The sequence below is a fragment of the Phoenix dactylifera genome, chromosome 2, assembly GCF_051530095.1.
Source record: "Phoenix dactylifera cultivar Ajwa chromosome 2, Ajwa_hap1_PhDact_Kaust_v1.1, whole genome shotgun sequence".
Lineage (NCBI taxonomy): Eukaryota > Viridiplantae > Streptophyta > Magnoliopsida > Arecales > Arecaceae > Phoenix > Phoenix dactylifera.
Genome location: NC_143191.1, coordinates 41926759 through 41949507, shown reverse-complemented (window position 1 = coordinate 41949507; position 22749 = coordinate 41926759). Strand labels below are relative to the sequence as shown.

Below are 22749 nucleotides of genomic sequence, written 5' to 3'. Positions count from 1 at the left end.
AATAGGATCGAAAGAGTACTTAGAGAATTTGGAGAACTTAGAAAACTTATCTAGAGGGTTCCTCAAGTGTGGTTTATATAGACGAGAGCTAGCACTAGTTGCCGAGTACATTGAGAACATGCGCTAGCTATTTTGGTAATAGATTGTGCGTCTCATCCGAGGATCATGCCCACTCATCTTGCCCATACAGATCATTGCACATCGCATAATTAAAGAAACTATTTACAATCATGATCGAGCTGTTACCAACTGGAGGGAGAGAATTTGAAATTTAAAGGACTCTCCATGTCCATCTCTGTTGGTCGAGCTTCTATTTATTGGTCTGCTATGTCTGCTGTGGTCAATTTCGAGGTGTAGTATCCATAGGTATCGGCCCATAATAATGACTTCTATACATCTCGTATTATGATTGGCTTCTTGTGAACACGTAGCTTGGCGCGAATCAAGAACTTCCATAAAATAAGATCCTTCGGGAAATCTTGAAGCACAGGTGTTCGTTTGTATCGTGCTAGTACTCAGATTCAGAAGTCGGCAAGTATTTCCTTTCAAAAAAAAAGAAGTCGGTAAGTATTTTCAATCCGAACCAAACCCCACATCACAATTCCATATATGCCCCCTACACGTACATCAAAACCGCTCCTTTTTTTCAAGGACCTTACCCGTTCTTCTACCCCTCCCCTTCCGGTGATGCCATCCTCTGTTTCGAACCACTATGCCTCCCTCCTAAAGCTCTGCTCCCAACCCAACAACCAATCCCACCTCAAGAAGCTCCATTGCGTCATCCTCAGAGCCCTAAACCCCATCGACACCTTCCTCTATAACACCCTCATCACCTCCTACTCCAATGCCGCCCTCCCTGCCCAGGCCCGCCGCGTGTTCGACCAAATCCCCCACCCAAACCTCTTCTCCTGGAATGCTGTCCTCTCGGCCTACTCCAAGTCCGGATGCCTCTATGATATGGAGCAGATGTTCGACTCGATGCCCGAGAGGGACTGCGTCTCATGGAATTCCCTCGTATCGGGATTCGCGGGCCACGGCTCCGCAAAAAAAGCGTTTGAGGCCTACCGAGCTATGTTAAGAGAGGGACAAGCGGCACCGAACCGCATCACGTTTTCGACAATGCTGATTCTTGCATCGGCTCGGTCATCCGCTGACTTGGGTCGGCAAGTCCATTGTCAAATCATAAAGTATGGATTTGAACGCTATGTCTTTGTGGGTAGTCCTTTGGTTGACATGTATTCTAAAGTAGGGCTCCTTGGCGAAGCAAGACATGTTTTTGAGAGGATGGAGGAGAAGAATTTGGTAGTGTATAACACCATGATCACGGGGTTGCTTCGGTGTGGCATGGTTGAGGACTCAAAGCAATTGTTTGGAGAGATGTCTGAAAGAGACTCCATTTCATGGACCACAATGGTCACCGGTCTAACCCAGAATGGGCTGGAATTGGAAGCCCTTAGTTTTTTCAGAGATATGAGAGCACAGGGTGTAGGTATTGATCAATATACTTTTGGAAGTGTTCTGACTGCGTGTGGTGGTCTTTCGGCTCTGGAACAGGGGAAGCAGGTTCATGCCTATATAAATAGGACATATTATGACAACAACGTCTTTGTAGGGAGTGCTCTTGTAGATATGTATTCAAAGTGCAGGAGCATAAGGTTGGCAGAAGTAGTTTTTAGGAGAATGGCATTCAAAAACATTGTGTCATGGACTGCAATGCTTGTGGGTTATGGCCAGAATGGATGTAGTGAGCAAGCCATGAAGATTTTCTGTGAAATGCAAAGGAATGGTATCGAGCCAGATGATTTTACCCTTGGTAGTGTGATCAGCTCTTGCGCCAATCTAGCTAGCTTGGAAGAGGGTGCGCAGTTTCACTGTCGAGCACTAGTCTCAGGGTTGATCTCATTTATTACTGTGTCTAATGCGATTGTTACCTTATATGGAAAGTGTGGAAGCACTGAAGACTCGCACCGGCTGTTCAAGGAGATGCAGATTAGGGACCAGGTCTCATGGACTGCATTAGTTTCGGGCTATTCTCAGTTTGGAAAGGCAAAAGAGACGATAGAATTGTTTGAAAAAATGTTGATTGAGGGAGTGAAGCCTGATGGCATTACATTCATTGGTGTTTTATCTGCTTGTAGTCGAGCAGGGCTTGTGGAGAAAGGATATAGCTACTTCAATTCTATGGTGGAAGAACATAGAATAACTCCCATAGCTGATCATTACACTTGTATGATTGATCTACTTAGCAGAGCAGGAAGGTTGAAAGAGACTGAGGATTTTATTAAGCAGATGCCTTGTCTCCCTGATGCAATTGGGTGGGCGACACTGCTGAGCTCATGCAGGGTCCATGGCAACATGGAACTTGGGAAATGGGCAGCAGAAAATCTATTGGAACTTGATCCACAGAACCCTGCAAGCTATGTATTGCTATCAAATATGTATGCGGCGAGAGGAAAATGGGATGAAGTTGCTCGGTTAAGGAGGGGAATGAGAGATAGAAGAGTGAGGAAGGAGCCTGGTTGCAGTTGGATCAAGCACAAGAATAAGGTGCACATTTTTTCAGCTGACGACCAGTCCCACCCCTACTCGGAAAGAATATACGCTGAGCTAGAGAAGCTCCATTTGAAGATGGTTGAGGAAGGATACAAACCTGATATGAGTTCTGTTTTGCATGATGTAGGGGAGGCTGAGAAGATGAATATGCTTAACCATCATAGCGAGAAGCTTGCCATTGCTTTTGGTTTGATTTTTATACCTCAAGAATTGCCGATAAGAGTAGTTAAAAACCTCCGTGTTTGTGGAGATTGCCACAATGCAACCAAGTTCATTTCTAAGATAGTTGACCGTGAAATTCTTGTGAGAGATGCTGTTCGATTCCACAAGTTTAGTAATGGAGTGTGCTCTTGTGGAGATTTCTGGTGATGAAATAATTTTCAACCCAGACAAACCCAAAGAATCGCATCAAGGAGGATTTATCAATCTGTTCCAAGATTGTCAGATACAATTCATGCAACAAACTAGAAAGTTCAGAAACCTGTGCAGACAGTATTGTTCAAGTTGGAAGTAAATTTCCAACAATTTATACATGAAAAGATTAGGCACATTCATCAGTAAATGACTGAGCTAATCATTCATCAGTTGCTTCAAGCAACTGATTTATTTAACCTTGTCATAATATTTGGATGACAAAATAAACATTTTTGAAGAGAGGAAAATTTTAATCTATAAGTACAGCAGAAGCATACCATTGCAAAATGATATGGAATATATAAAACAAACATCAGCACATATTTATAGCAATGGTTGTTTGAATTATGCAGAAGAATTTTGATGAAAAAGTTTCTATTACTTCATGGATAAAGTGTTCTTTTATTTTATAGGATTGGGAATTGATAGTTTCTGGCACAGATTGAAGCATATGTCAGCTAGAATCCATACCTGGCACCCAAAATATAGGACCTGTTTCTTGTGATCCCATTTGAGAAATGGAACAAGAGTTCGAAGGGGCTAATATTTCAGAAACCTCTATATACAGTATTGGAGATAATCTGAAGGTAGTCCAGATTTTGTTGGCTTCCGATGGCTCTGGTAGTAAAGATGATAATGAGACAGATATAATGATTCTGCAAACATGATTAGAGTTGTGGCGACTTCAGGGAATTTTACAACAGCACCTTGCTAGGGTTATCATGTGAACCAAGGAATAGGCCAATTTTGGGAGTCCAGCAAAACTACTTTGGTTTGTTTTGCTTTTTCTTCTTCTTCTTTTTTTTTTTCGCGGGGGGGGGGGGGGGGGTTGCAACAGTAGCGTCTAGTTGTATTGCATTTTTCATGGGCTTTCGCATGACACCTCAGCCAGTGTAATAGTTATATGTGATCTTCAATTACATATTATTTTATTAGTCTTTTTGATTCTTAATGCAACTATATGTTTGTTACTGTTATTTGACAAAAGCTTTCTGTATTATGTGCAAATGCAAGCCATGTTTTACTTCTGCTTTATAGTGCAGATGCCTCTTCTACAGCCAATTCAGTGGCAAAGAGAGTGATCTTGAAATTGGTATGGCCTAGCAAATATAGCTGCCTGGGTTATGCTAGGACATGTATGTTTTGCAACACAAAGTTGAACTTCAAGCATGACAGGTATTGGCTGAACTTGAATGGTTTTAATCTGTTTGGCCACTTTCCGTGGTTACCTTTCAGTTTAGATTCAGCTTATGGCAGATAGAGAGTCGTCTCAAACCTATCTAATTCCATTTTGTTTGACTGTGCTCTATTTTGGTTTATATATCTTTAAAGCTTACATGTTTATTTAGGATGAGGACTTAAACCTATAATGTTTTCATTATGGTTCGCCGTACTGACCCAAATTGGGTGGTATGGGACGTACCGTGCCATACCAATTTGATACCGATATCTGAAACAGGAGGTGTACTGAGACTCAGTATGCTGGGAAAATTTTGTACCGTACCATACCGACACAGTACTAGTGTGATACCGGTACGGGGTCTGGTACCGAGGCGGCAAACTTTGGCATCCATTGTCTCTCATTATATGGCTCTGTATTTATCGAGAGAGAAGAAAAATAAAATAAAGAGCAAATAACAATAGGAAAACTCCATATATCTATAACAACTGAAGTTGTTCCACATAGTACAAACCCAATCTTATAATAAAAGAATGCGAATTCAATATATTTTTCCTAGCTTCAAGAAACTATAGACCTCTGTAAAAGAGTTCTAGTGACATAAGGCAAACAATTCCTCAAATGAATGCCCAAATCTTGACAAGCGGTTCATACCCTACATGGGTTTCTCTATAGCGACTCGCCTTGACTTGGCAGCTCCCTCTGCACAAAGTAAAAGCACTGTTAAATTTCCAAATTATAAGCAAATGAAACAAGCAACTCAAAATATGCTCTCATAAGTTATTGAAGCAAGAAGCTCATATGGAGTAAGGAACGTTAAAATATTGAGCTGAAAGTGTAAATTACTGAAACCATTAATTTCCTTCTTCAATCCACCTGGTTCTGTTTCATTGCTAAGTAAGTGAGAGAGAAGAAGAAAGACAAAATTTTTCTTATCCATTGTTTGCAAAGAAAAGGAAATTTGAGAGAAAGAAAGAGGTAACATTTAGGCGCCAACATTATCTGTTTAACCTAAAGTTTTTCTTCTCCAGTGAGTTATTGACTTAGAGAGAATAGCAAAAGGGGTAGTAGATAAGAATAACTTAGAACAACATTCAATCCGCATTCTCTATAGCTTTATTCTGCAATTTGCTTACCCAAACATTATAAGATTCTTGTTTTTGTTTCTTTTCTTATCTTCCATTGACTTACTTTTCTCTTCTTTTATTTTCTTAGCATACAATGCCTTAAACGAACTCATGATCTTGCAAACCCCTCGTTAGAGGGAAACGTAGAAAGGGAAGGGGTGTAGCTTTCCATTTTTTCAGTGATCAGTGCTAATCCTAGAACTTACCAAACAAATAGAAACCACAAGTTATGCATCTTCCAAATCAAACTAATTTTTTGCAGTGTTCTCACCTCCAAACACTATGGATGCATGATCTAAATTGAAAACTGATTTATGTTAATCACAGTATTCAATATTTATTACATTCATATTAAATCAGCATGCAAATCTGTTATGGAGCAACAAGATTTTATAGGTAATGAATTACCAAACAATTCTAAAGTGGTATTTTAACTACAAGTTGGTAAATTTACTTCAACAAAATAAATATCATTTGTGACAAAAATACCTGCAACCGGCTGCATACATCGATGACTTCAGCAGTAGGTGCCCAATCCCCAAAATTCCTTTCAATGAACTGGTAGGCAATGCCAGTTTTACCACTGCCAATGATAAACAGTCCACCCATGATTTCACCTTCCCCTTTGTAGTTTTTTTGGAATCCTGTGGCCTTTGCACGCTTGTAATTTGCAATAGCACGAGGGTTGAAAAGAAACCCTGTTATAAACTTGTTTTTAAGAAGCTTTCCTCCTCCAAGAGCTTTAAAGAAATCCATGGATCGGTCAAGAATCACAGCCCCACCCCAATATCGAGGCCAAAAATCGCTAATCTGGAATCATCAAAACAAACAATTCACTTGTGTCCATATTAACAAGGTTGGGATATGGAAATGTTTTGCTCAGGCAAAATTTTGGATATATTTGTTGGAGGTATGTCAGAGATTAAAAATTGAAACAACTGCGATATACTTTTGAAAAAATCCATCAAAAACAGCACAATGAATACGAGCAGTTCAAAAAGTTTAAGAATTATTCATGGAATATCCAAAGAAAACATAAATTATTCACAGAACTACAATAGGCATATTTTTTTTTATCGATTATTCTCTGAAAGTCCTACTTTTTGCTGAAAACTTGAGAATTATTTGCTGGTTTCCAATAAATCACTTTTTTTAAGTACCTGGATTGATCTCAAGAGAAGGTATATAGCAAGAGCTCAAACTAAATGATCATAAACATTACCTCAGATTCTATTTGCTCATGTAGAACAGCTACCAGCTGACATCCCATGGCATCAAATATTGGTTTTCTTGAATAGAGCTGATGAGCCTCAGCTCTGCACATAACACACCTGCACATGTAAGCATAAGCATAAGCAACTAATTATGCAATGCTGGAAAAATAGAAAGTTCAGATTGAATGGGTGAAATCAATAATGATCATTACCCAGGGCGTCGAACACAAAGTAAAATAGTTGGTTTCTGCTTCCATAGCTCTGAAGCTTTCATAGGTGGAGCCTTTGTAGTCACCAAACGCGCCATGCCAACTTTATACTCAGGGGTAAGCTTCTGAACTGAGATGTTTTCTATGGAGGAGTATGGAGCAACTTGTTCCACTATTGGAGGAGGTTGGATCCAACCACATAGCCTTGGCTCAGCAGGTTCCGCAGCAACTATACCCTTAAAGACATATCCTTCACTGATTTTCAAGCCTGCTGCCGATTGCTCGACAGACCTTTCCTGATATGAGCTTACCTTTAAGGGGGTCTTGACATGTTGCAACTTCTCTGTAGTTTTAGAAGGTTCATCCCCTTGACTACTGCTGATAGAAGACATGCTTCTTTCCCTGGCAGGAAGAACATATGAGGGTGGCATGGAAACCCTGCAAGCACTTGCTCGATCGATGAAACGTGCAACATGGCCTCTCTTCATGCCGAACTGCGACGAAAGCTCCAAAGTGCTTGTACTGAGAAGCTCAGCTAGAGACTTCCTGGAGGATTCTAGCCTATCAGCATATTCCATCAAGGATCGGTCGTGCAGATATGACCTGAGCTCCAACGCATCCTGAAGAAATGCAATACGAAGTTCATCCATCCATCATTGAGATCGGACTTCAGTGCAAACATCAGTGAGGTAAAGTATATGCAGTTCAATGAATGATTCATCTGAGAAGAAGTATTTGAATATGGCAAAAAAAAATCCATCAAGAATGCCAATATCTTCAATCATTCAACTGGAATACTAGCAACTGTGTTATTTGATTCAGATAAATATTCCTTTTTAAGATCTTGAAATAAGGAGGAAGAATTAAATATGGAAGTTGACCTTTATGTTGTTTTTTTCTCTCTTAAGATGCCAAACATCAAGACGGAAGCAAGCAAGTTCATAAAATGCCCAAAACAGCTACCATGCTTCTTTCAACAACAAACAAGAAGAAGAATTTCATCATTTTATTACCCAGTAGTAACAGTGGGGGGAAAAAAAGTTCAGGAATATTTGTATCTTAAAATAAAAGCCTGAAAACTAATCAAGGAAGACAGATATCAGACAGAAGAACGAAAGGGAGAAAGCTTCGACCTAACCAAACTTATTAGGAGGGTCAAGTGATTTCCTGAAATTTAATACAACATAAACTCAATCAAGTAATTAACTGTTTCTTTTTTTTTTTTCATTTATTTGTTTGGAGGAACAAGCAACCAACCATTTCATTCAAGGAAGGCAATCAGAACAATTTCACATAACTCAACATACATCAATGCAAAAGAGAGAGAATAGTCTTTGTTCGAAGAATCAATTAAATTGAGGGCACATGAATATAATTCGGAAAAAGAATGCAAAACCTTCTGCTGCTGCGTCAATTTGATCCAATCCATGTCTTCAGAATTCATCATTTTTATTGTAGGTACATCATCCCAGCCACCTGCCACAAGCTTAGGGATGAGGCCTTTCAGAGCCCCTTCGCCGAGGAACTCCTCGATCGAGAAAGATGCCATGGTTTTCCCCTCAGGCACGCACAGGACCAGAGTTGATGCTCGAGGAGACGACGGTTGAGCTTCGTTGGACTGCAGAAGATAAAGCTGCTAATAAATAAACTGTAATCAAAGCGTCGACGTGGTCACCAATGTTAACAAGTTGAATGCTTCCAAGGTTGCTGCTACAAGAAACGTTCAAACCCAGCCATATGAAATAAAATATCGAGATGATGACCAAAGTCGATGGCCTTTCAAAGTTGAACACGTGGGGAGAGAGCTCAAAAATCCAGCAGCAAAAATGACAGCTTAAGAATTCAGCCTTACACAGAGAAACAAGGTCAGAAAAATCAGAAACAGATAATATCAAATAAAACATTCAAGTAAAAGTATGGTCTGAGAAACCCAGATATCTTTATTGGATTTTGTGGGTGAAACAGAATCCATGGCTGGAGTAGGATTAGAGAAAGAAGACAAAAGCTAGAAAACAAAAACGTTTTTGGTATCCGAAAACAAGCTTCTAAAAATAATGCCACAAAAAAAAACTTTTTATGCGGTATACAAGAAATGATTCAGACGGTGATTAATCTTTGGTATCATGACCAGAAGCAAACGGCCAACAACTTTTTATTCCAAAGTAGCAGCAATGGTTCGGTTGGCGATAAACTTTGGAAATAGAAATGTAGCCACGTTGACCAGCACCTGTTGCTTCAAAATATCTGCGGGCTCATGGAAAGGTTTGTTTCTTTCTGAGGTATTCATATTTATTTGGAGGTGAATAATGTTGCTGATTGAATTGCCTTCTATACTATGCATTATTTAGAAGAGTTTTTCTGAAAGAGTTCGAGATATCTGCAGGCTTGTGGGAAAGTTTGTTTCTTTCCGGGGATTCATATTTATTGGGAGACGAACAGTGCTGTTGACTGGGTTATCTCCTATGCTTTGCATGATTCAAGTGAGTTTTTTCTGAAAGAGTTTGAGATATCTACGGGCTTGTGAAAATATTTGTTTCTTTTCGGAGCACTAATATTTATTGGAAGGCGAACAATGCACTTGACTGGGTTGCCTCTTATGTTGTACATTATGTGGGAGAGTTTTTCTCGGAGAGTTTGAGTTTGTTCTTCTTTTCTTTGTCTTCTATTTTTTAATCTTTTTAGGTGTATTGATGCACGTGGTAAACGATCATTAGATTGAATTAGTATGATAATTAAAAGGCGTGTCCTTTTTATAAAAAATAAAAAAAGGAGCGGGTCCTAATCGCCTTTGTCCGGGACTTGGTCATGGGCCTGGCTACCTTTTTTTTTTTTTTATAAGCTGCACTAAAAATATTGGGATCCTCCGTGGCCAGGAGCCTCTCGCATACGCTGTGCCCGCGCAGCTACCAACCCTAACCAATCACCGCGGGAGTAGAGTGATCTGCCTCCATGACGCAGGTAAAAAACATGGGCAGGATAGTCTCTGAGTGAAAATAAAAAATAGGGAGATGACAACTATAAATGCAGCAATATCCACTGCAAAAATTAATAGGTAACATCATCATTTATTTTCTCATAAAAATCATAAATAATTTGAGTAAATTATAAAAATCATGAATTGCTGAATTAACTTTGAATAATTTTTGATTGCTCATGCGGAAAAATTATGAATATATTAGGAGAATAGGAATTGAAAGATATAATTTTCAGTGTGCATCTGTATGATATAATTTTGAGTTGTGCATCTGTATTCTTGAGCAAAAACAACACTTCTCGAAACAATCGTCATATCTATCGCAATAACACCGAGCCACTAATATGCTATCATATTGATAATATTGCATGAATCATATATGAACGTACATACCACATTGAAATAGAATACAACATGTTGAACTAATATAAAAATTTTAATTTAGACCTTAAGTGCCTCGCATGCTATGCCACGTAAAATGATGTACTCACAACTCGTCCTACCGTATGGTTCATTGGATATGGATCATGTCGTGCGAACCCTCTTTTGGGGCTAGCTGACCTCCATGAATCAACATATTGAATTTTTATTTGATCATTTATCGATAGATAATACTTAGATGTGATGTATTAGGGTCCATCTAACATCTGCACCTGCATAAAGACTTAGCATTCCCATGTCATCTGCAACTCACAAGCATTCTAAGAAAATTTGAATAATTGCACCTCCTTTTTCCTATTACTAAATAGAAGCCATAACCAACCATCCAATGCTATCTCAAGCATCCTTCCAACAAGGTACTTCATATAATTACACCAATATTTTCTTCTCTACAATCTAGCATTTAATATCTACGTCTTCATAAAAGCTTAGCATTCACATGTTTTCTCCACCTCCAAGGCATTTTATGGACATTTGAATAATTGCACCTCCTCTTTTCTATTACTAAGGACTCGTTTGGTTTGCGGAAAAGAAGGGGAAAAAGTGTGGTCAATGGAAAAGTAATAACATGCTTCTTGTTTGGTTGGAGTTTTCAAAGGTGAGAGATGGAAAAATTGTATTTCCATGAGAATATGATTCCTACATTTCATGGAAAAATCTTTCCCATAAGAAATATGGGAAAGTTACTTTCCCATGAGGTGAAAATTACTCCATTTTTATTTTTTTTCCAAAAAGGCCCTTCAGCATTAAAGAAGCATTAAAGAGGCATTAAAGACCTAATTTTTATTAAGGGTATAATAGAAATTATACATAACTTTCTTTAAAAAGTGTGTGGTTAACCAAACATAAGCATTTTGAAAATCTGTCACTTTCTCATGGTTAACCAAACATGCCAAAAATACTTTCTTAGGCATCCTCTTCCTAGAAATCTGCTTCCCAGAAATCATATTCCTAGGAAGGAAAATGCTTTCCGCAAACCAAACGAGCCCTAAGTAGAAGCCATATCTAATCATCCAACACTCTCTCAAGCATCCTTCTAACAAGGTAATTTATATAATTAAACCTATTTTTTTTCTTCCATACAATCTAGTATTTAATATCTATCCCTGCGTAAAGGCTTAACATTCACATGTTATCTCTTAACTCCTAACCATTTTAAGAAACTTTGAATACTTGCACCTCCTCTTCCCTAGTACTTATGTGGCCAATCACTCTGACTGCACATTGTGAATCCGGAAAGAAGAGTTGCCTAGGTTATTCATGATATGTTGTTTTCTGATTTTATTGAGTATGTCTGAACTCGTGTAGTCTCACACCCGCCATAGTAAAAAATAAAAAAAATAATCTTTTAACAAGGTAAATCATATAATTATATTTATATTTTTTTCTGTACTATCTGGCATTTAGTACGCAATAAGGCAGCATCTGTACTAAAAAATAGTATTATCTACCGTCTACAATTTGTTTAAATCACACCCCGTCTTGCCATATCAAATTGAAAAGTACCTGGCGCGTCATAAGACTTTGAGGATGGCGAATGGAAGCTCTTTCCCTCGCCGCTCAGCAATCGAAGCACGCAAGGGTGAGTAGGCCAAGTAAAACGACGTTACTTATCAAATCCCTTTCAAGCACACAAAAAGTTGCATATTTATAAGATTTAAAAATAATAGAATATCATATTTTGACGCATAGAGGATACGTGCCCCGAGCTTAAATTATATATATTTTTAATCGTACTTCAGATTAAATTTATTTAATATTTGATATCTTTTGGTGTCCATGACTAAACCATGAACAGTCCTAATGGGGGCAAACAAGATTTTCCCTTGTATCTCCTAATATTACTAAAATATCGTTTGCTCCAAGATGGGCAGAGTGGTTTTTGCTTGAAAGATACTACGAGGTGTTCAGCCACATATATGACTTCTCTTTCTTTCCATGTGTGGATGATGAAGAACGAGTGCAAACTTATGAGAATTGGCACGATACAAATACGTTGACCAAATGCAAAATTACCAAGGCAGCAAAATATGAGAATAAGTGCATTCGCAGTCGTCCTATTTTTTTTATTTAGTCATGTTAATTTTATCAAACAGCTCAACATTAAAGAAAAAAAATTTTTTGGTAGAGCTCAAAATATGAAAATAATATTTTTACATATTGGATAAGATTGCGCATACTTAGGCCCTATTTGAGAGAGCTTTTGGAGGGCCAAAAAGTACTTTCTGACCCTTTAAAAGCGCTTTTGGATGAAAAAGGATATCTAGTAAAAATTTCGAAATAGCTTTCTGGAAAAGCTAAAACAACTTTTTATGAGAAACTCTATTTTAGAACTTTTCGAAAAAGCTGTTTTGAGCTTTGTCAGAAAGCTATTTTTTTACAAAAATATCCATAATAAAATATAACAATTACATACTTTGTCCCTCATAAACTTAAAAATCTGCTGGAGCCCTAACAAAAAGTCTTCGTACAAAAAAATTATTCTTATTTCCTATTATTGTATTATACTATAAATATAATATTATATTGCATTATATTATAATACATTAATATGTTATATTAAATAATTAATATTATATTATATTACAGAAAATTAATGTATGCTAATAATTATAATATTATATACCTTTATTATTGTATTATACTATAAATATAATATTATATTACATTATATCATAATACATTGATATGTTATGTTAAATAATTTAATATAATATTAAATTATTATGCTATAGTATATACTATTATATTTCTGTATTATAATAATATTATATTACATTGCAGTAATATTATACTATATCATATATTTATATATTAATATATGTTATATTTTATTATGCTCTGTTGTATAATATCATGCAATGTCCTTTATGGTAATTTTGTCGTATAAAAGTAATTTCTTAATTTCTACTGCCAACACTTTCTCTAAACAGAGTCTTAATCTTCTCAAATACTGTAACAATGGAAGTTTCAAGCACATAGTTAGTCTGCATTTAAGAATAAAATTGAATATATATCCGACCTTCTTGAAGGGTGATGGAACCTATGTGCATTGGGACATCCTTCTCCCGGCTTTGTTTTTTTTATTCTGTTAATTAAACTTCACAAAATGCTTAACCAACCACTATCCGTCATCTCGTGACTATTTTAGCTTATTAAAATGGCATCTTTCGCGACCGGCGTCCAGTGGGACATCACTAGAATGACGACCAAGGGAAAGGCAATTCTCTTTTAAATTTGTGGCTGGAAATAGCGAAGCGTGTCCACTCCGCGATTAAACAGCTTAGCACGTGTTCGGATGCATGTACCGAGCGAAATGGAAAGTATTTACCACAGATAAATGGCTGTGAGCATGGGAGTTTTGAAGTATTTACCATCAATAATTACCTTCCAATTTCGGTTCCGGTTCCAAAGAACCACCCTGCTCTGGAGGCCATGGTACGGCATCAAGGGTTTGGGTATGATCCCCTTCCCTCTCGGATCACCGTTAAGAGTGGAAGAGCTGAGGAGGGGCGAATTCTCTACCCTCCCCCGGCCCTAAGGGGCTGAAAATGTTCCGAGTCGGCCACATGGCCGCACTTTTTTATTTTTTGAGCAGGTTCTAAAAGATTATAGAAGGCCGAAAAATATATATATATTACAACTTCAATATCTATAAGCAAAAATAATTTTATTTCATAATAAATAACAAATTTGCATAGAATTAAATTCATCTATCTAATAGATAGTAATAATGCTCTATCTATTTATCTCTTTTCCTTACGATCTCAACCATAGGCGAGCAACCAAGTAAACAACTTGCAACCTCCAACTCTGAAAAAAAAGAAAAAAGGGTTGTGGGCTTTATATCCCGATAAGAATCTCCGCATATTCACATCAATATAATAATATAGTTTGAAAATAGCAATAAGCGGCATAAAAAAAAATAAATTATGAAATCTCTTTTCAAGCATCCAATATAACTCAATTAAACCAACAAATATCAAAATATACATACATCGAATATCCGACTTATTAAAAGGGATATGTATCACAAATATTAATAAGTAGAACCTTTTATTTGGCGTTGGTTTTATCTATCTTATCAACTGTTTCTCAATATCTCAATTCTAAGTTTTATTGCAATTTTTTTCTGGCTTTGAACTAACCAAAATCATGACCCAGTACAAGACTGCTAAACAAAATCCCATGCATAAGCACGTGGTGACTATCCCATGCATAAACTTGTAGAAGTTGTCCCACGCGTAAGCGTATGGTGGCTATCTCACACCTAAGCTCGTGGAGGCTATCCCATGCATAAGTCGTAGAAACTATCCTATGCATAAGCACGTGGAGACTATCCCATGACGAGTTAGTCCAAATCATATCTTATCCATCTAATTTGCATGTTATTCTTGTCAAATCACTTTCTATTTACAAAATATATTTCTCACAATTTTCAGGTATTGTTGTTCATATAATCATATTTTCAATATCAGATAGATATAATAATTATACAAGTATGCCTGCACCGAAAATTATATAAAATATACCATCTCATACCAAACCAAATCTATCGATGTAAATCTCACAATGCAGATCTTAAGATGCCATCTCACGATGCAAATCCAGCAGCACAAATCAATAAATATATATATATATATATATATATATATATATATATATATATATATTGGTGATCAAGTACAAAGATTCTTACCTCAAGACAAACTCAACAAATACCTCACTTAGGAACCGCAGGGCCAGAACTTTGTTCAGTCTCCCCATCCCATAAATTGTTCCCCTATAGTACTAAAATCATTATTAAAATAAAAAATTATAAATTGAAACCTACTATCTGGAACCCTCTATTGAGGTTCACCTGGGGTCTATCGCATTTCCTGCTTCCTTCTTCAACTCTTTTAACCCAGCAAGAGAGAAGAGAGAGAAAAGAGGAGAGAGAGAGTCTTCTCCTTTACTCAAAATAGGGGAGACATCTCTCTCCCTCTCCTTCTCAACCCGCCATGGAAGAGCTGAGGGATGACGGCCCGCAGCAGCCCCAGCAGCAGTGACGGCGTTGGTAAGAGCCTCGAGCAACGTCGTGGCCGGCATTGGTTGCAAACCATGGAGAAAGAAGAAAAATAAGGATGACCCTGTTTCACCTTTTCTGACTTCTCGCTGGCCCAAATTCATGGCGACAAAGACCATCGAACTAAGAGACAAAAAGGAAGAAGAAACTAATCCGGTGAAGATCCGACGATTGCTTTCCAGTGAAAACTAAAGAAGAAACTTGTTCTGAGAAATCGGAGGAATTCTCACGATTTCCGATTGTCGAGTTCGTAGAAGCGAATGAGTGCTCTTTATAGATGAATCTCAGGGTCTTGCCGATCTTTGGATTGCTAACCCCTCGCCGCCACCGCCGCTTGTGCGACTCGTGTTCATTAGGGTTGCAAATGGGTTGGGTCAGATTCATGCTTACACATTTTGATCTGGCCCCATCATTTGGATGGGGTCGGATTCGAGGCGGATTCGGATCTATATATTTTTATATTTAAAGTTTTACTATAAAATAGTAAGAAGCTGACCTAAAAATATGGGTCAGATCGGATTCGGATCCGAATCAAAATTGGGTAGACCCAATCCAACCCGAAAAATAGAATAGGTCTAAATTTAGGATCCGACTTAGCCCTGCGAGTCCTAAAATTTGGATCAAGTCAGATCTAATACGGGTCAGATCGGATCACGGGTCAATCCAACCCATTTGCAATCCCTAGGGTTTAAGCTTTGGGCCTAGCCTCTTCGGGCCGGGCCATGAGCTGCGATACCAAACAGAATCACCGAAAACGTGGGGATTTCGACCGCCGGAAGGCGACGAACGTTGCTCTGCTCGGTGGTGTAATAAAAAAATGTCTTCTTTTTATCGAGAGCGATTGAAAATTATAGAAATTCAGTAGTTTCGGCGTTTGTTCTCCGAGTGAGGGGTCCATTCGGAGATAAGAGTGTGTGGAAGTCTTCGGCTAGGCGGAAGCCCTTTCTCTGAGTACTTTAAAGATGAGATGCAAGGAAGAGAAGAAGGATTTCTTTTTGTTATTCTTCCCGGGTTCTGTCTCTGATTACCGTTTTGGGTGTTGCGAATCTTGGATTGGGTGCTGGGATCAAGCTAAAGACTTCTCTTGATCGATTTCAAGGTTCGCTGGTTTTCGTAGCTGCTTGTTCTTGATTTTCTTGTAAAAATCTTGTTTGGATCGAACCCATTTCACTTTTTTTTTTTTTTCCTTTTACCTATGTCTGACCGTTTCAAAAATTTAAATTTGAAGTTGTTTGAGTGGTAAAGCTCTTGCATCCGGCTGCGTTAGAATTTAAATTCGAACTCATGTACACAGTAAAGCTCTGAATTTGAAATCTCTTTGTGAAGGAGTAATTTTGTTATAACTAATGTATTACTCATCAGGTTTTTGTTAGATATATAATTTTTTTTTTTCCAGATTTTTAGCCATGGTCTGAATCCCTGAAGTGATTTTTTCTGGCTTTAAATTGTTCGAATTCTTAGGTTCTGGGAGCCAAAGTTGGAAACTGGAGCTAACTTAAAGAGCTTGATTCGGATTCTGTAATCCGAGCCCATCAAAAAAAAAAAAAAAAACAATCTTCGTTTGGAAGAGTTCAAACATGGCAATTGGAAGCCTTCCACCGATCGAGAGGAAGGGAGGCCGGAAGAATGAGGAGATTCGAGATGAGACTGCTCCGCTGCTACCAACCATCCAGGAAAATGGGGGATTTAGTGAATTCAATGGAGCTTCCTTTTCAGGGGCTGTTTTTAATCTATCGACATCCACTGTTGGAGCTGGCATCATGGCCTTGCCTGCCACCATGAAAGTCTTGGGGCTAATCCCTGGGATTTTGATGATCATTTTTGTTGCTTTCCTGACCGAGTCTTCGATCGAGATGCTGATCAGGTTTAGCCGGGCAGGGAAGGAAACTTCATATGGAGGAGTCATGGGAGATGCGTTCGGGAAGTTCGGACGAATGCTGTTGCAGATTAGTGTGACTGTGAATAATATGGGCATGATGATTGTGTACATGATTATTATTGGTATGAAATCACAACTTCTCTTCTATTTCCAATTTCGAGTTATCATCGGTTGTTGCAGTATTTTACCATTTTAACATCTGTGGGCACTATGATTACATGATTCTTTCGATTAGATTTCCTTGGCATTGTAAGCATCTGGGTAGGCAATAATTTGATATTGTTACTTCTAGTAAGCCCTTGAATATTTTTTCTTCTTTTAATTCGTGAATTCTTTCCCCTGTGGATTTGAATGAGTTGCTTTAGAATGATTTTTTCGGTTTTATTAAAAATATTGAGAGCAATATTAAGCTTGTGAATTCTGTCGCTGCTCATTTAAACATTTAATATTTGAAATGGTTATGGATGTTTAAGCTGTAAAGTAATTTCTTTCAAGTGCTTGGTGCTGTCATTTATATAATTTTTTTTAATAATTCGAGAGTTTACCTTCCTTTTCCATTACGCTTTACATCTGCTACTACTCAGCTCTTGCAGTTCTCTCATTTACCCTGCTAATCCGGCATCCCAGAAGCTATCATATGATCATTTTTATAATAGTTAAAATATTTTGGAAGATAAGAAGCTTGTATGTTGCTTACTAAAATATATTCTGAACAACTTATATATCTTTTTCAGCAACTGTATCCGTTCCTAAATTGACTATCGTTCATTATTATTTTTTATGTCATTCTGATTGCATCATGAAATACTCCTAGTATGACTTGCTCTAATATTTCCTGTTTAGAGAGTTAAGGATATTTCATTAACCTTACAATTAACCTCTGCAACAAGGTGATGTGCTTTCTGGAACATCTTCTAGTGGCATTCACCACTCCGGGATCTTGGAAGGATGGTTTGGAGAACATTGGTGGACTTGCCGTGCTTTCGTTCTTCTAGTTACAACCCTCATCGTGTTCATTCCATTAACAAGCTTTAAGCGTGTAGGTAAGTTTAATCCGACTCTCTGCTTCATGTCATGCCTTGTCCAAGTCATTTTTCCCCCCTTGCTCTTTAGTTTCACTTATTGATGCAGAATTTCTGTTCCTTTGCATGCAGATTCACTGAGATACACTTCAGCCTTATCAGTTGCTCTAGCGGTTGTTTTTGTTGTTATAACTGCTGGAATTGCCATCATCAAGTTACTGAATGGAAGCATCCTGATGCCCAGACTGTTTCCCCAACTATCAGATTTAGCATCTGTCTGGAATCTTTTCACCACTGTCCCTGTTGTTGTCACTGCATATATCTGCCATTTCAATGGTATGCACTCCCCATCTTGAACTTTCTTGCTTTTGATATACAAACATGGTAATAAAAATAGAATTAATTTGTGAACACTAGTGCTGATTTATTTTTCTTTTTTCCATTATTTGTTATCTTTCAATAGTGTATATTAGGACTAATGATAAGTTTCTTTCTTTTCATGTAAAACTTAGTTATATGTACCAGTTTATATAGTTTCTATCAAAATAAGTGCATTTTATCCTTCAGGAGGACCAATGGAATCTGATATTTAATATGTTTCCAACAAATTGTGATTAAATTGTATTACTGTGATTATAAGACATCCACGAAAGTTCTTACGCTCGTATTAATGCAATTGGGAAAAGGCTCTTTGTGTCTCGTGCCATTTTAATGTTCAAGATCACAACTTGCACTGAATTAGGATCTTGAGGTTAGAACTTTAATTATAGTTGACTCAATTACAAGAAAAGGGGGAGAAAACTTTGGGAATGAATTCAAGAATATCAATATCAGTTTGGACTGCCGTATGTTTCTTCTTGTTTTATTTTTTATCGAGTCCAGGAAAATGGGTATTCTTTTAACTCTAAGCAGTGTTTTTGTTGTTCTGCAGTTCACAGCATTGATAATGAGCTTGAAGACTCTTCGCAGATTCGACCAATCGTGCAGACTTCTGTAGCCCTCTGCTCTATTGTCTACATAGCTACAAGCTTCTTTGCTTTCCTTCTCTTTGGTGACTCCATACTTGATGACGTGCTTGCCAACTTCGACTCATATCTCGGTATCTCATACAGTTCTATTCTCAATGACATTGTCCGAGTGAGCTATGCTGGACACATCATGCTCGTCTTTCCTATGGTCTTCTTTGCGCTCCGACTCAACCTTGATGGCCTAATCTTTCCCTCAGCGAGTCCTTTGTCTTCAGATAACCGGAGATTTGCGTTCATTACAGTGATGCTCCTCTCTCTGATATACTTGGCTGCAATTTTTATTCCCAGTATCTGGGATGCCTTCCAATTTACTGGTGCAACTGCTGCTGTCTGTATTGGATTCATCTTTCCTGCAGCCATTACCCTCAGGTAAACTCCTATACTTCCCTGTGGACTTCCAACTCTACTCTGCATTGCATGGCCAGATTTCTGGAAATCCAAACATGTCGAGTATAGTTGTCTAGCTTCTGGATCCATGAGTCTGAAAGCCAAGATCAAACATCTAAACAGTTATCCTCTGAAATATAATTTCTTGTATAGATAGATTGACATCGAATTTTCCCCTGATCTTGAGCCATTTCTCTTCCTTTTGATTCCTGATAATGACAATTCTAATTATTTCATCATTCCAGAGATCCTCATGGCATAGCAACGAAACGTGATAGGATCCTATCCGCTTTCATGATTGTGCTTGCTGTGTTCTCGAATGTGGTGGCCATATACAGCGACGCCTACTCTCTCTTCCAGAAGAGCAAGGAGGCTTAGATGGTCTTTAGCCAAAACAGGACAGCAGCGACTGGAGATTAGCGTGCATAGAGTAGTGTATTGGAATTATTTTAGAGCCCGGTTGGAGATGTGGGCGGCATGCAGTAGTCTAGTCTGTTTGGTAATAAAAAATGTAACTTGATGTATAAGTTTGGTAATAAGTTTGAGTTGAATGTATTGCAGCACATGTACACATGTCAAAAGATAGATATATGTGTGTGTATTGTCGAAGTGTATCATCCCAGTGGAAGTTGGGCATTGTCCTGGAAGTCAAAAAATAAAAAATGATAAAATTTGAACTGGTTTAATTCCTTCCGTTTTCCTCCATAGTGCATGTACTCTAATAATGCCTGTGATCATCTGTTCTCTAGATATTTCCAATGCTGTTGTGTTCTACATAGGGAAAGCAAGGCGATACCTTCAGAGAAGCTTTTTAATACATCCAGCATCATGAGAGATAGATGTGTGATCATGTACATTCCAGTGCTTAATTTATTCATGCTATTTGATGGATGATCTTACACCATAAGCTTCCTCTTTCGTTAAATTGCAAGTTTAACGTACGCAAAGAAAGATATTGGAGTGTATAAGATACTTTTTCTTTAAGTTTGGCTAGATTTTTGAATGAAGCCAAGTTAATAAGATACTGACAAAATATGAAGAAACCCAAGATTGGAGGAAAGATGCTTTGTGCCTTGTTGTTGTATTGCTGTATGCTTTATCTATATATACAAGAGTTTGAAATAATCAATAGCTGCAATTAAGGACTAATGAAAGGAAGGAGCAAAAAAAAGAAAGAACTAAATAAGAAAAACAACTAGTCTTTGCTTGCTGCTAGCCTGTCATATGTTAAGAAATAATCAATGGCTGCAATGAAGGACTAAAGAAAGGAAGGAGCAAAACAAAAAAAGAGTTAAATAAGGAAAATAGCTAATCCTTGCTTGCTGCTAACCTGTCATACGTTAAGACTCCCCTTCAAGGTGGAGTGTGTATGTTATACACACCCAACTTGCTGATGAGAAAATTAAACTGATCGGAGCCCAATGGTTTTGTAAAAAGATCACCAATCTGATGCTCAGAAGAAGCATGAAGAGTGCGAACAACACCAGCTTGCAATTATTCGCGAATGAGATGACAATCAATTTCTATATATTTCGTTCGTTCGTGGAAGACGAGATTCACAACAATGTGCAAAACAGCTTGGTTGTCCCAAAATAAGCGAGCAGGTTGGGGATGTTGTATCTGTAAAGTTTGTAGAGCAGTTAACAACCAAGTAAGTTCGCAACAAGTGGAAGCCATGGCGGGATACTCAGCTTCTACCGAAGAACGAGAGACAATACTTTGTTTCTTTGATTTCTAAGAAATAGGAGAATCACCAAGGAAGATGCTTGTCACCGGTGAGTACCAGGACAACCAACCCAATTCGAGTCACAAAAAGCCTTCAAATGTAGAGGAGAAGATGAAGGAAAAAATATTCCTTGACCTGGGGTCCCTTTGATATAACGAATAACCTGTGTAGCCGCATCTATTTAAGGTTGATGAGGGCTATCCATAATTGACTGAGAATCTGAATAGTATAGGATAGGTCCGGGCGGGTAATCGTGAGATACAGTAAACGTCCAATTAGTCGACGATAATTTGTGGGATCATCCAGAGAGGGGCCATCTGTCTTGGTGAGCTTCAGATTTTAAACCATGGAAAAAATGATGGGTTTGAAGCCAAGAAGACCACAATCTGCAACAATTTATAGAGCATACTTGCGCTGGCATAAAGAAATTCCTTTGAAAGTACGAGCTACTTCTAAGCCCAAGAAATATTTGAGAGGACCAGATCTTTAGTCTTAAAACGACCATGAATAAAGGCTCTAAGGTCAGCAATAGAAGCATTATCATTACCGGCGATGATAATATCATCGACATAAACAAGGAGAGCTGTAAAAGAAGTCCATGTACCCGCGTAAAAAGAGAATGATCACCTGAGGCTTGTATAAAGCCATGCTCTTGAAGAGTGCTAGAGAACTTAAAGAACCAATACCGAGAGGCTTGTTTCAAGCCATAAAGAGATTTGTTGAAATAACACACCTGATGCTCCCCCTGACTAGAGAAATCCGGTGGAAGGGACATGTATACTTCCTCATGGAGGTCACCATGAAGGAAGGCATTGTTGACATTAAGTTGGTGCAACTCCCAATTCTTGATAGCTGCTACGGCCAGAAGACATCGAACAATAGTTAATTTGGCTACAAGAGAAAATGTGTCATGGTATTCAAAACCTTCTCATCGAGTATAACCTTTGGCCACTAAGCGAGCTTTGTAACGCTCGATGGTGCCATCAGATTTGTACTTGATTTTATAAATCCACTTGCAATCGACTGGATGCTTGTTAAGAGGAAGCGTAGTGATTGTCCAAGTATTGTTCTCCTCAAGTGCTAGAATCTTAGTAGCCGTGGCATCACGCCAGTGACCATGTTTAACAACATACTGAAAGGTGCGAGGTTCGATATGGGAACATATAGCTAAAGCAAAATCATGATGAGGGGAGACAAGCGATCATACGAGAGCGATAAAGAAAGATCATGAGGAGTACCTAACTACTGGAGACCAGACCACATAGTGGATGATTGGGAAGATTTAGGAGATGACACTAGATGGCAATGATAGTCCTGCAAGTATCCTGGTTATTGCCGTGGCCATGAAGATCGCCTTGGGTTGGAAAGGTGCGGTGGCAAGGTTGAAGGAGCAGTGGTGGTCCCGGGTGGAGGCGAGGAGGAAGTTGGCACGTGTTTAGGAATGGGACGAGGAAGCACAATTGAAGTTTCAGAAGAATGATTGTGGTAGGAAAATATCGTTTCATGAAAAACAACGTCCCGAGAAAT

General features: G+C 38.2%; 3 protein-coding genes across 4 annotated transcripts; 2 read left to right on the top strand and 1 right to left on the bottom strand.

Moving 5' to 3' along the window:
- The first annotated feature begins 306 nt into the window (after positions 1 to 306).
- On the top strand, positions 307 to 3195 carry LOC103712772 (pentatricopeptide (PPR) repeat-containing protein). The gene has a single exon (XM_008799393.6). The coding sequence runs from the start codon at positions 610 to 612 to the stop codon at positions 2920 to 2922; it is 2313 nt and encodes a 770-aa protein (XP_008797615.5). The 5' UTR covers positions 307 to 609; the 3' UTR covers positions 2923 to 3195.
- Positions 3196 to 4608: 1413 nt separating this feature from the next.
- Positions 4609 to 8998, bottom strand: LOC103712748 (uncharacterized). Its single transcript, XM_026806803.4, has 5 exons — positions 8094 to 8998; positions 6701 to 7317; positions 6497 to 6605; positions 5764 to 6084; positions 4609 to 4849 (listed from the first exon to the last, which is right to left on the bottom strand). Exons 1-5 carry the CDS (start codon positions 8244 to 8246, stop codon positions 4817 to 4819), a joined length of 1233 nt encoding a protein of 410 aa, XP_026662604.3. The 5' UTR covers positions 8247 to 8998; the 3' UTR covers positions 4609 to 4816.
- A 6899-nt stretch (positions 8999 to 15897) lies between these two features.
- On the top strand, positions 15898 to 20182 carry LOC103712749 (amino acid transporter AVT6A-like). Of its 2 annotated transcripts, XM_017844197.5 has the most exons (7): positions 16043 to 16279; positions 16409 to 16473; positions 16642 to 17181; positions 17950 to 18102; positions 18214 to 18417; positions 19013 to 19478; positions 19742 to 20182. In XM_017844197.5, the coding sequence occupies exons 3-7, from the start codon at positions 16758 to 16760 to the stop codon at positions 19872 to 19874; spliced, it is 1380 nt and encodes a 459-aa protein (XP_017699686.4). In that variant the 5' UTR covers positions 16043 to 16279; positions 16409 to 16473; positions 16642 to 16757; the 3' UTR covers positions 19875 to 20182. The 2 variants fall into 2 exon arrangements, with proteins under 2 accessions (XP_008797590.4, XP_017699686.4); XM_008799368.6 differs by lacking the exon at positions 16409 to 16473 and having other exon boundaries at positions 15898 to 16279.
- The last annotated feature ends 2567 nt before the right edge of the window (positions 20183 to 22749 follow it).

Excerpts from the sequence above, each read along its gene's own strand:
- LOC103712772 (XM_008799393.6), top strand. The coding sequence starts at position 610 with ATGCCCCCTACACGTACATCAAAACCGCTCCTTTTTTTCAAGGACCTT.
- LOC103712749 (XM_008799368.6), top strand. The coding sequence starts at position 16,758 with ATGGCAATTGGAAGCCTTCCACCGATCGAGAGGAAGGGAGGCCGGAAG. Across the intron at positions 18,103-18,213 it reads AACAAGCTTTAAGCGTGTAG|ATTCACTGAGATACACTTCA; the intron begins GTAAGTTTAATC and ends CTTTGCATGCAG. Across the intron at positions 19,479-19,741 it reads CCTGCAGCCATTACCCTCAG|AGATCCTCATGGCATAGCAA; the intron begins GTAAACTCCTAT and ends TCATCATTCCAG.
- LOC103712748 (XM_026806803.4), bottom strand. The coding sequence starts at position 8,246 with ATGGCATCTTTCTCGATCGAGGAGTTCCTCGGCGAAGGGGCTCTGAAA. Across the intron at positions 7,318-8,093 it reads AATTGACGCAGCAGCAGAAG|GATGCGTTGGAGCTCAGGTC; the intron begins GTTTTGCATTCT and ends GCATTTCTTCAG. Across the intron at positions 6,606-6,700 it reads CTTTGTGTTCGACGCCCTGG|GTGTGTTATGTGCAGAGCTG; the intron begins GTAATGATCATT and ends TTACATGTGCAG.